At 33.8% G+C, this 12,516-nt stretch overlaps 1 protein-coding gene across 2 annotated transcripts; it reads left to right on the top strand.

Annotated features, from left to right (window-relative positions):
• Positions 1-2,458: 2,458 nt before the first annotated feature.
• Positions 2,459-6,076, top strand: LOC128240887 (uncharacterized). 2 transcript variants are annotated; one of them, XR_008262335.1, is made up of 4 exons: positions 2,459-2,596; positions 3,789-3,831; positions 5,125-5,212; positions 5,481-6,076. XR_008262335.1 is itself a non-coding variant. In XM_052957872.1 (4 exons), exons 1-4 carry the CDS (start codon positions 2,533-2,535, stop codon positions 5,687-5,689), a joined length of 390 nt encoding a protein of 129 aa, XP_052813832.1. In that variant the 5' UTR covers positions 2,459-2,532; the 3' UTR covers positions 5,690-6,076. The 2 variants fall into 2 exon arrangements, 1 of the variants encoding a protein (XP_052813832.1); XM_052957872.1 differs by having other exon boundaries at positions 5,125-5,198.
• The last annotated feature ends 6,440 nt before the right edge of the window (positions 6,077-12,516 follow it).

Raw genomic sequence — 12,516 nt, 5'->3', positions numbered from 1 at the left:
TATTTGATGCTTTATTTAGTTATATTTCATTTTATGCTATGAGCATCTTAAATTGATTTTTTTTTCTTTTTGGTTGTTTTCAAATGTCGGTGCTGCTACTAGGAGGATCAATACGCGGACGTCAAGTCGAACTGGCTCATCATTGTAAGTTAGGTTGAACTTCATTTTTATAAAATATTTAAAATGTACCTCTCCATTGTCGACACCGAAGGTACACATTCCGCTAAGGAAGCACGTTATGATAAACACATACACCTAACTTATGTGTCATAACGCTCTAAGTGCAGCTGGGAAAGGAATTAATATTAACTACCTGTTAGTAAAAATGTCTTTCTTATCGACATAGTGCGTATCGGTCAGTGCAAGATAATAATCCAGTGGAGCGCCGCAATTAATATAAAAGTACTACGCGGTATTAACTTCCGTTTAATGAGGTTTACTGTTTCTTCTCGTCAAGGGAGATCACTGCGTTAAATTTAACGCTAGATTAAGGGTAGACACGGTAATATTCAGGCACCAATTATTGAGCAATGAACTTTGACGTTTCAACTTTTTGTGGGAAATTGACACAGCAACAGGTTAAACAGTTGGCACGTTTCTGTTAAGTCGACAACATGACTTTCGCTTTGTTAACGACGGATTTACTTCCTACATGATGCTCTACAGCTTAACCAATTAGTTGATTTTGCTTGATAGGTATCGTACAATTAGCTTGTGATTTTGTGCGTAAAGTTGAAATTAACTTACGTCGACAAATTTCTCATCCAAACATTTTGATTTATACACTACATAATTTCCCTTTTTTTCTTTTAGGTTTAGGAAATGGATTAAAATGCAGACCACCCACAAATCAATCTTTGTATCGGCTTTCAGAATACACAGACCCTACTGACATCATTTACCCATATCGACAAAAAATCGTAGAAAATTCCAAATTTAAGAAAATGCAAACGAGGTTGACGGAAAAATAGCGCCGATGCGGGATGCTGTGCAAGCGTTGGATTAAGCTGAACAACTGACTGTACAGAACATAGACAGGAACTACCACATGTTTGAGTGTACCAAGGTATACAGTGCAATTTGTGAACGCTCAGTCTCAAAAGATGCTTAATAATTAATTTTAGAATGTTAAGTGTCGTAATAAACCAATTACAAAGCAGTTCCGTCCTTCTAAATGCTGCAGCTGGGTTGTCCGGTTAGGGAAGTGGTTAGCGCACTCGCTTCTCACCAAGACGACCCGGGTTTGATTCCCGGCCTAGGCGCATGTGAGTTTGGGTGGTGGTCGCCAAGCCGGACAAGTGGGTTTTCTCCGGGTACTCCGGTTCCCCCCGCAACACAAGACAACACTCTCGCGCAACATCGTGCCAACGAGAGTGATTATTATAAGTTGAAATAGCTTGTTTCACAATCGTTGTTAAATCGTTGTAAAATTAAATAAAGTTCAAACAAAATGCTGCTCATTTCCAAATATGGTAGTATGTAAAGATGCCAATTTGACCAAGATGAATTTTAGATCCGAAATGAGTGGAGGTTTGTGTTCATGGTCCGATTTCTGTCATTTTTATGATAACATAGTTATTGATATTCAAACTGGATGATATAAAGTGTATTAAGTTATTCAACAGTAATTTAAATAATGTGAACTGTCCAGTGATGTGATGTTCATAGTACATGTTAACATGTATTGCCATTAATTTTGCAAATAGGCTTGCATAGTATCCAATTTGATCGAAGTCATCAGTCTATTATACCTGGTATATTATCGAAAGTGTTATTATTATATAATATTATCGGAGAAAAGTTCGTTGGATGTGGGGCACAAACCAACAACCGCCATATCACTAGCACGGCGCTCTAACCAACTGAGCAAACCGAATATGATTTTACTTTATGTGAAAACAATGAAAAGAGAAATAAAAAAAAAACATATCGCTTTTAGCCTAAAATTGAACTTAAGCAGGGTGTTTTCATAATATTTGTTTCCAAGCAAGTTTCTTTTTATTTGAAACCATGTAAATGTTCATTTATCTAAGCTCGGCAAAAAACAGATAGTTTTCATATAAAGGAACCTAATTGCATAAACTGCCATGCATATATATATATATTCAAGATTCTAAATATTAAATGAAATAGTTATGCAATAGCAAATATTTCTTATCATGCTTCCATTTCATACACAAATAACGTGTTGTAATGTTCTTTTTGTTTTTTCCAAACATTATCTCATTGTAAAATCAAATCACTAGTTTATTGAATCAAAGATATTAAAATAGGGGAAAATATTAGTGGTTTATGTATCGTGACGCCGACTTGGTATATGTGACGACTTGTCTTAGGGCCGAGTAATCCGTGAACTAGTATTTGACACTACTGAATCATATGGCATTGTATTTAAAACAGTAATCAATAATAGATATCATTTATGTATAACCATTCGAATACGATTGCCAAGTTTTAATTATTAGATAACAGAATCGTGTTTGTGTCTTATTCAATAAAACTTTTGAAATTAATATTAAAAAAGGATTTCTGATGTCGAAAATGTTTGCAAAAAATATCTGGCTCTTTTTGCTGATACTGTTATTCAGTCTTAAAGGTATGTTTGACTGTGTCTCGGTTTTATTATAAGACATTCCCTGAGTAGGGTTTTTCAATGCGGAGGTGTCTATGGATAAATTTTAGTAACATGATAAAATGATCTTTAATGATAACAACGCTTATCTAACTTCACTTAAATTATGTGGTCAATTACCGCGCTGATGCGTGTAAAAACTTCCAAAATGGCATATAACATGAATGAGCATAAGGGTTAAAAAATATAATTAAAAAAGTATGTGATTTTTGTTGTGTTGGTTGCCGGTCATGCGAGTTCGTTATGTTAGGAATAAGTGCTTCTAAGAAAAGAAAAAAATATATAATTTGCTGCTAAATCAGCATATGAGAATATACGAGCAATTGTGAATAACAGTTTATGTATTTGATAAAAATAATAGTGCAAAAATACGAAATTAATTGACTAAATTAAATCTAAGTAGTTTAAAATGAAAGTGCAAAAGCTAATTCACAAACATTAATACTACAAAGTAGGCCGAAAACGACTAGGCTGAAATGATCACTAGGCCGCAGTGATCACCAGGCCGAACGGATCACTAGGGTGGAATGATCACTAGGCCGAATCGACCCGACACCGCTGAATGGTACCATTCTAGAAAGTTGTTTCAGTGATAACGGAACAGAAAAGATAACACGTGTACCGGAGATGCCGAGTCATTTCGATTGAGAAAGTTGTGAAAAATGTTTTCCGCACCAATAATGTACTTCTATTTTGTCATGTGATGAATTCGTCATAGTTTGGATGTTACTCATATAAAATATATATAATATGTTGGGTAATATTTCATATTAAACTTGTATTATTCCAACTTCATTTACAGAATTGTATAACCCAAAACATGTCCAATGTTCTTCTTATTCCACATCCTTAGTTTTCTGAGCATCGTTTAAAAGAATGTGATATGGTCATATCTACACAATCCATCAACAGTACATTAACATATTGTTAGTTAAACATACAAAACGTGTCCATTAAGATACACAATTTATTTACTATTTTGAGCAGTCTTTTATTTGTAAAATAACATTTTCAGTTCAAACCACATGCTTTGGAGTTTATTTTCCCTTTTATAAGTAATGAGCATCAACCTATGAAAGAGGATGGATGCATATACATGTGTATAGACTCGCGAGTTGACATTGTTACAAGTTGTGTTGTACTTGATTCTTTGCAGATGTAGAAGCCAGATATGGTGGCCCTCCTTCTTCAACCTCAACGTAAGTTTACTACATATTTGAAATCAATATTCGCATGATTATTTTGCCTTCGATATTGGGGTACATCTGCTCATTCCCTGGCTACCTGATCAGTCCATATATGTCCCCCAAGTGCGTGCCAAGAGTCTAACTCAGTCCGCTCTATTGACGAAGACACACATACCTGCAATGATGCCATGTTAAAGTGGTGGCGATCCCCAACCTACAGACATCCGTTCGAACCTATAACACCATTTAAGTATTCAAGAGGTTAAAATATCGCATCTTACATTAGAGCATTTTATTTTTATCATATGCCTCAATAGAATATAAAATGAAACATCGATATAGTTTTTAAGAAAAGGGTGTCAAACTGTATGTGGTTGTATGTTTTTAAGCAGTTATTTATTAGCTCTGAAGTATGCTGTTCATATGGACCACAAACACATTATTTACCTTCTTGGCGGTAACATTTTAACAGTATTTTATCATTTTTTTCAAAGAAGATATTCGTTGAATTTCGTACGTTATGTCAACGAAGGATCATCGAAAGCAATTTTATCACTAATTTTAAAACTGTAATAGTACACACACAAGTAATATACTTTGCTGGGATCCCCTTAATTAAAACACATGTTGTTGTTTTCATGCTAATAAAATCAAATTTGTTGGTGTAAATTTTAAACAACAGCACTTAAACGATATAAGATATGTTTACAAAATTGCTGCCCACCGATTATATTATCAAAACAATCAGTGTCAAGGGCTGTATGATCTCTATTTTGTTTGTTAGAACCATCATTTGTAGATTTCATTTTTCGGCGTAAAAGCATACGCTTTTGTCAACTTACCAATATTAAAGTAAAACATATCTGTTTTTTATATATCACGTGTTACACATTATACTAATAGGATATAACTGTCATACGCTTCATCACATTCTAAACATTATCTATAGTACTTCACGTTTAACCTGTGATTATCATACGATTGGCCAACAGGAGTGTACCAGAATTGATCTGTTGGCCTGCTGGATAGAGTTTATGGGGGGGGGGGGGGTCGTGTGTGAGCTACTTGTAAATGCAGGATGTGCACTAATGTGTTTTTTATTAATCTTGGAACAAAGAACAGCACACACTCACACACATACACTCGCACGCACGCATTTACGCACGTACACGCGCACGAACACACATACACACACACACTCTACAAAATCAGCTTTTATGCAGACCGGGCCCATAATGCCACAATTGAGCAACCCAGTTTATATCAGTCGATAATCGTTAAATAATACATTTATGTTTTTTCCAGATCCAATGGAGACTGTGATAGTACATGCGGGATGATTCACGGAATCGTTTGGGCAAGCATCCTTGTTGTAAGGGGTATCGTCTTTGTGGTAATAGTTATTTGCAAGTATGATATTTACTAGATAATTATTTATGGCTCTTTTAGCCTTTTCTGTGCTGATGTGGGCCGAGTTTGATGATGAGTAATTGATCGGTTCCGTGTTAAGCGAAAAACTGTAATAGTTTTGTAGAGTTATAGTAAATATTAGGTAAGGTAGAAAAACGTCCAATTCTCTATCTCACTTCCCTCTCATTCTCCCCCCCCCCCCCCTCTCTCTCTCTCTCTCTCTCTCTCTCTTAAAAATACTTGTTTTTCAGTAAAAAAGAAAGGTCTGATTTGCCAAGAGAAAAAAACATCACCAGAAACATCTTCCGTTTCTGCCATAGCAACAAGAACGTCAACACTGAACGGCGATTACGGCGTTCAAGCTCCGGCGTACACCGAGAAGAATTTCCCAACGGATCAAAACATCAGTGATGCAACACAAGACAATGGACCATTCATTGTGTCGTATGGAAAAAGCTAACGATTTTCTCAAGTCATATAACAATATATGTTTATAAGAATGTTAACATACTCATATGGAATCATTGCTTTCATTGCAGCGAATGCTTAAGATGCACTCTTACTCCCAAATAAGATTTTTCACAATTAACACAATTCTTTTAATATACCAATAAGGATGAATAGATGTCGAAAACAATGGTTCTTATAAAGGATACCTTGTTTAATTTTAATGAAATGTGAAGAAAACACGGTATTTCTACCTTATGAGACATAGTAGATCACAGTAAATATTTTAGCATTCACCAATCAGTTAATATATTTGTGTTTTCAGCTATTAAATACACGGTTATAATCTTGTTATCAGTAATTAATATTTTCCATAATTGCATTATTTAGTAAGTAGAAAAATGTGTATCACTTAAAATATTTATTTGTAATACATGTGTATGTATTGATTTTGAATAAAAGTGTCACTTTAAATATGAGTGAACATTTCATTAGGAATATATGGATTCCTGCATGTGTCATATTTTCATAAGGTTATTGCCGATTTGAATTGAATATGCATTTGGCCAAACTGCTTTCTTACCTTTGATACGGAATATTCGTGGGCCGTAACTTAGATTAAAGTTAAACTAAGTTAAATAATGTCCTTTTTCAGTATTATAAAAAAGGATGCGTGAAATTATGAATTCTTATCATTTCATTTGATGAACTTTCATCGAACAGCATGAAAGAAATGACGTTTCTTCATATTCAATACCATAGTACAGCTTATATTGGTTATATGATTATGAATACATGATTGATATTAAATGGCCAGCCTAATGTTTCCGCATGTATACATAAATACACCTCCAATTGGGAAATAGTTTGGCTCAATAAATGATTCATTAAACCACAATGTGCCTCTCGTCTAGTGTCTGTTGCTAGTAGAACATAACGCGTAAATACCTGCATTTATGTTAGCGTTATATATGATCGATTATAACAAGCACATTATATGAAAACATGTCGTATTGCAAGATATTAAGTTTACAAAAATAAAGTTGAATAATTTTTGGTCGTTAGAATGACAACTTGCAATCCTCTGATGTGAATTTAATTTAATGAAGTTACAGACTTGAATTAGCTTGGATTATTTAAATGAATCGGTATGGATTCTTTCAAAATGTCACGTCTATAAAGCGCCGTTTGCTTATTCTTATTTTGAAAGCATATTTCGATAAAGGAATCCTAGTGAATGCGTAACTGCAAATGGGAGAGAGATTAATGTTCTTACCCTCCCCCGCCCCCGCACCCCGCCCCCACCCCCCCAAAAAAAATAAAAATAAAAATAAAATAAAATAATAAAAATAAATATATATAAATTCCATGATGAATTCGCGTGACGTTTCGCAATACATTACCATTAAGGCATTATGTTTTTGAAATAAATTAGTTTGTATAATTATGTACAAACTGCGCTAAACTGCTCAAGTAAAATGATGTATAGAAATGACTAACATAAATCTAACTTATTTTTGGTTATGACGTATTGTTACTATTTGTTTGTTTAACATGTAATGCGATAAGTTTAACAAGATAAGACCGTAATGTGGGTTTTGAATATTTCAATAAACATGCAGGTGACCCAACTTGATAATGGCTCACAGTGAATAATTGGCTAATCAGCCTGATTGAAAAGTTTCAAATGTTGTACATGAATATCTACTAGCCATCCAGAATGCACATACTAATACGGTTTAGATCTGTTGACGCGTGCCTGTTAACGCCTTATGTTGTAATTATAATAAGCGTTGTTGTGTCATCTAACATACATAAACAGATCTATTCAATCTTGAAACATTTGATGCAATGGAATAGTACCTGGTCGCAGCGTGCTCTCCATACTTGAAAAAGTCACCCTAGCTCACTTCAGGTAAGCCGGATTCTGAGCCATTTATGGCGGTATTCCGGATGCCGGTATTAGGTACGCCCGGATTCTTCTTATAGAGCGGACTGGATCAGATTCTGTATGTAATTTAGCAAACAGAAATGGCAGTCTATAACGTTTTTTCGTTGCAAATAAATCATCGCAATGGCAACATTTTTGAAGATACGTACACGCTTTTTCACACAAATAAACGCTACCGATTCCGCCTAGAACATTTAAACCATCGTCTAGTGACATAATAAATATTCAATTAATAAATGGTTGTATTAGACAATGAATACAACTCAACATACTATTCAATTTTGAAAAATGTATTCATGCTCAGATTCATAGCTTAAAAACATCTCTAAAAACGAAAACAAATGCAATATTCTACGTGGCCTATAACTGACATTCTATTTCTTGGCCCATTAAGTGTAGCTAGATTTGTACGAAGCCTGTTTTACAATTTATGTAGGCCCTACATAAATGAATAGTCTGAAGGACATTTAATGCATATTAGTATATGTAAAATAATGATATAAACAAACGCTCAGTCGCATTCGCAAGTTTTTGCTCGATTCGCCCATTCGTCATTCATATAATATGGTACATAAGTCATGTTAACACATTTATTTTTGAAGGCATTATTATATATATATATATATATATATATATATATATATATATATATATATAGAACATTCATATCACAGATGTATGTAATTGGCGTGTGGTTTATGGAAGACTAGGTGACTTTCGACCATAATAAAAGACTTGCCCTTGGTCATGACATAATCATTGGTCTGCGTTTTAAGGCAGACTATGGTATTTGGGTACATTCAGACGTATAATCTTGGCAATAATATTGTTAATAACAATACTTAAAAATGTGTCTGAATCGACTACGCAGTTATCATAAAGGGGGTATTTGAGGTATTATCATATCACCTTGCTTTCAGATGGAGGCTTGAATCATATAATTCTGTTCACAAAGAGATCCAAATCTGATTACGAAACATCCAAAATAGTCCAAGCCAACAACAGTTGTCAATAGGGAGCAATGCATAATTTCGTTATACAATGTTTGTTGCGTCATGAATACTGGACTTTTTCCCCATATTGGATATAACATCCAAAAGCCTGAAGCTATTTCCAGAGCCCGAGACGATGCGCATATCATATAAGGCAGGTAACAACATTTATTAATGTCCCAAGAAACAACAAATGCTATGTTTCTGCTTTTAGAAACTGAACATTTTTTTATATCTTATTATTTTAATTTTGCTGACGTTAAGCACCTATATTTTAATCAATACTGTTACCATGATCAAAACAATATAATTTCGATGTAGTCTTCTACACCTTACATTAATTATAGAAAAAAATAACAAGATTATGTTGTTTCGTCCAGCATTATTACTCAGACATCTTGTTAAGACTGATCCTTACGTCCTATCTCATATTATGTTAAAGAAACTGCGATACACAATCTAAAAAAAGATCATCATTGCTTCCGGTAGTGTTTAATAAGACTCTAGATGGATGAATAACAAATGCAATGGGCAGTTATAATTAAACATAACAATATACATTATTACCATTTGCGCATATTTACCAATACATACAATTTAATCAAACTTCGACAAATTTCTTTTTAAATCTGATATTTTGACTCACGACAACAGCTCGTTACGAAATCAATATGAAGTTGTCCATTCTAAGTGTTGATGGAATAATCTTGTTTAACATAAATGGTCTGTCGTCCCTGTTAATGATGATGTTAAAGGGAGAAAATATATTATTCTCATCAACAACATTCATATTTGTAAGACATAATATGTGTGATACGTCTAATTATCATGAACATAGGTGAATGAATCGACAACTAAGTCACGGTTATGCTTTATAACTTCTATCATTTTGTTATATGTCCTGGCCAAGTGAAGTTTACAGACTTACGGCTTGGCAACGTGAAGTTCGCATCCTGACAGCTTGGTAAGGTAAAGTTAGCAGCATCACAGCTCTGCAACGTGAAGTTAGCAGCCTTACAGCTCTGCAACGTGAAGTTAGAAGCCTGACAGCTTGGCAACGTAAAGTTAGCAGTCTGACAGCTTGGCAACGTAAAGTTAGCAGCCTGACAGCTTGGAAGCGTGAATGGAGTAGCCTGATAGCTTGGCAGCTGAGCACCTTGACAGTCCCGGCCAAATTGGAGCAGCCTTGGGATTCCTCGAACGGCCAATAATCCAGATATTATCTTTAATTTTGTAATCATTGATATGAAATATATATATATCAGATCTATAACGTGTTTTTATTTATAAGTATTTTCTTATTTATGATTGTGTTTTTGGAGAAGCCAATATTGAGTGAAAAGTGTGTGTCATGAGTTGTCCAACAAAATCTTCCAAGAAGCAAAAATACCGATTTAATTGTTTTTCAAGATGTAACAAAATGACATTACTGCGTTTTAAATCATGAAATAATGAACATATATATCATTTTATAATATTCCCTTGCCGAGTGCGGTTAGCAGACTTACGGCTTGGCAACGTGACGTTAGCAGCCTGACAGCTCTGCAATGTGAAGATAGCAGCCTGATAACATGGCAGCGAAAGATGAGCTCCCTGATGGTCCCGGCCAAATTGAAGCAGCTGTGGGATTCCTCGAACGGCCAATAATCCAAGAATATCATCTTTAATTTTGTAATCTTTGATATCAAATATATATATCAGATTTATTATGTGTTTTTCATGTATTAGCATTAATTTATGATTGTGTTTTTGGAGAACCCAATATTGCGTGAAAAGTTTGTTGCATGAGATGTCCAACAAAATCTTCCAAGAAGCTTAAATACCGATTTAATTGTTTTTCAAGATGTAACAAAATGACATTACTGCGTTCTAAATCATGAAGGAATAAAAGAATATGTGCTTTTAATATATTTTAACTTTTGCATATGCAACATTCATTTATCTAAGGATTTAAGAATACGAAAACGAACACAGCGAAATGAAATACAATAAAACTAGGTTATCTGCTCGTCAATGGAGATCACTGCGTAGGAGATTGTGAATGAATAAGTATTACATATATTAAATTACATCTAAAAATAATCCTTCTGAAAAGATGTTGACAGTGTCATGGTAAATTAAAAGTCAACGAACACATCGCTGACATGGATCATTATCAGGAATCCATTTATCCTATATTGTGGTTCTGACTTTCTCATTCCGTTAAAATAATCATTTACTTTTATGTATCGACAACATTCTTATTATTCTTATACACACACTCACAATATTTATATCAAACTTATGATTATTTCATTAATAGAACTATGTTATCATTGTCTCATGCCATGTATATTGTTTATATTCATATAGTTGTGACGATTTATATTCTGTTCTGTATTATGAGATAGCAAAGTCAGTTTAAAAAAGTGAACTTATATTTGGACCTCTTTTGAAGCTGTTTGAAATCGCTATTACATTATCAAAGTATCATGGCGCTGATGAGTTTACTCACAACAATTAAATATGTTTTATAATTAAGTTCAAACATTGATGTTTTATGGATTTTTCTTAAACCGTTTGAAACAAGTTTAAGCCATAAAACATTAATTTTCGAACGGAAATATGAAATTCAGCTATCTGATCTTTTGTCAGCAGTCTGATATCACTGGTTTGAAGATATTTACGCAAATATTTGCTCATTCCAAGACAAAAAATAGAACAGTTGTCAAAACGGTAAATTTGTGAGAGTGCAGCTTTAAAGTGTATCATTCTTAAGACGGAAGTTTTCATCAAAAACACGTCCCCTGGCTGCAATTCATTTTCACGAATAGAAATGATTTGACAAATTGCGGAATGTGATCCCAATGGAACAGTATTTGAGAATTATTTAGAACAAAGGGTGATTAGCACGAATAATGTTTCAGAAACTCTCTGTTGTCATCGCATTTTAGTCCTGCACAATTCCGAAATATTCCCACCAAGCGCATTAACCTAGCTAAAACCGGTCCGTTTTAATCATATCTTCTTTGTGCATGTTCGACGGTTGATTAGTGTTTATGTACAAAGCAAACATTGAATTAGAATGGTTGTAACACAGACATATGTCAGGTACTTTAAAATACAATTAAAATAAAGCAATTATCTTATAATAATTTCAAAATAAAAAATGGAACTGATTGAAACTGCTTAAGTAATAGTGGGCCCATTTTTAATATCCCAACTTAAACAGTCCTATAGTTTGACTATTCATACTGAGGAAAATATATCTTTTAGGAAATTGTGACAGCACAGTCCAATGAAATAATTTAAACGAATTTGTTACATACACCAATGACCGAAATAAAGTACACAAATACTTAGCCCTGGTTGTTTGCTGATCTGTTTGTTTAGGTTAACATAACGAGGTATTGTCATAGTTTTGGTAAAGTTGATGTTTGAGTTGTTTGGCATAGTCTTCAACCATTGTAATAACGCTGGAAACCGTTAAGATATTAAAAAGAACAAGACTCAAAACTCTGGCATACATACTTGTAGATCTACGACTATTTTCAATTACAAAAAACAACAACAGACAAGCGTTTGCGTTTCCTGCATTCTAAGCAATGAACTATAAGATATGTGTCAGTGTTACATTTTTCGTTTCAAAGGAGAAGCTTAACTGATTCCTGAATGAGTTATTTTCTGTAGATGGAGATACTTCTTATAAAATATTAAATAATATAATTTTTTATTTCAATTGTTGAATGATTCTCAGCAGGATTTTCAGAAAAATCAACGGATCTTGCGACCATTCTTTTAAATTAAAAGACATTTCTTGGGTCAAGTTCATTACATGACTATTATGCGTATTTAAAGGTAAGATCGGGGAAAATATAGTGCAGGGAATACATAAAGTATATAGGTTATTGTTCATTT

Source organism: Mya arenaria, chromosome 1 (assembly GCF_026914265.1).
Source record: "Mya arenaria isolate MELC-2E11 chromosome 1, ASM2691426v1".
Lineage (NCBI taxonomy): Eukaryota > Metazoa > Mollusca > Bivalvia > Myida > Myidae > Mya > Mya arenaria.
Note: the sequence above shows the minus strand (reverse complement) of the source record. Positions and strands in the feature narration are given on the sequence as shown.

Coding starts and splice junctions, on each gene's coding strand:
- LOC128240887 (XM_052957872.1), top strand. CDS start 2,533: ATGTCGAAAATGTTTGCAAAAAATATCTGGCTCTTTTTGCTGATACTG. Junction 2,597..3,788: donor ACTGTTATTCAGTCTTAAAG/GTATGTTTGACT, acceptor GATTCTTTGCAG/ATGTAGAAGCCAGATATGGT. Junction 3,832..5,124: donor CCTCCTTCTTCAACCTCAAC/GTAAGTTTACTA, acceptor TGTTTTTTCCAG/ATCCAATGGAGACTGTGATA.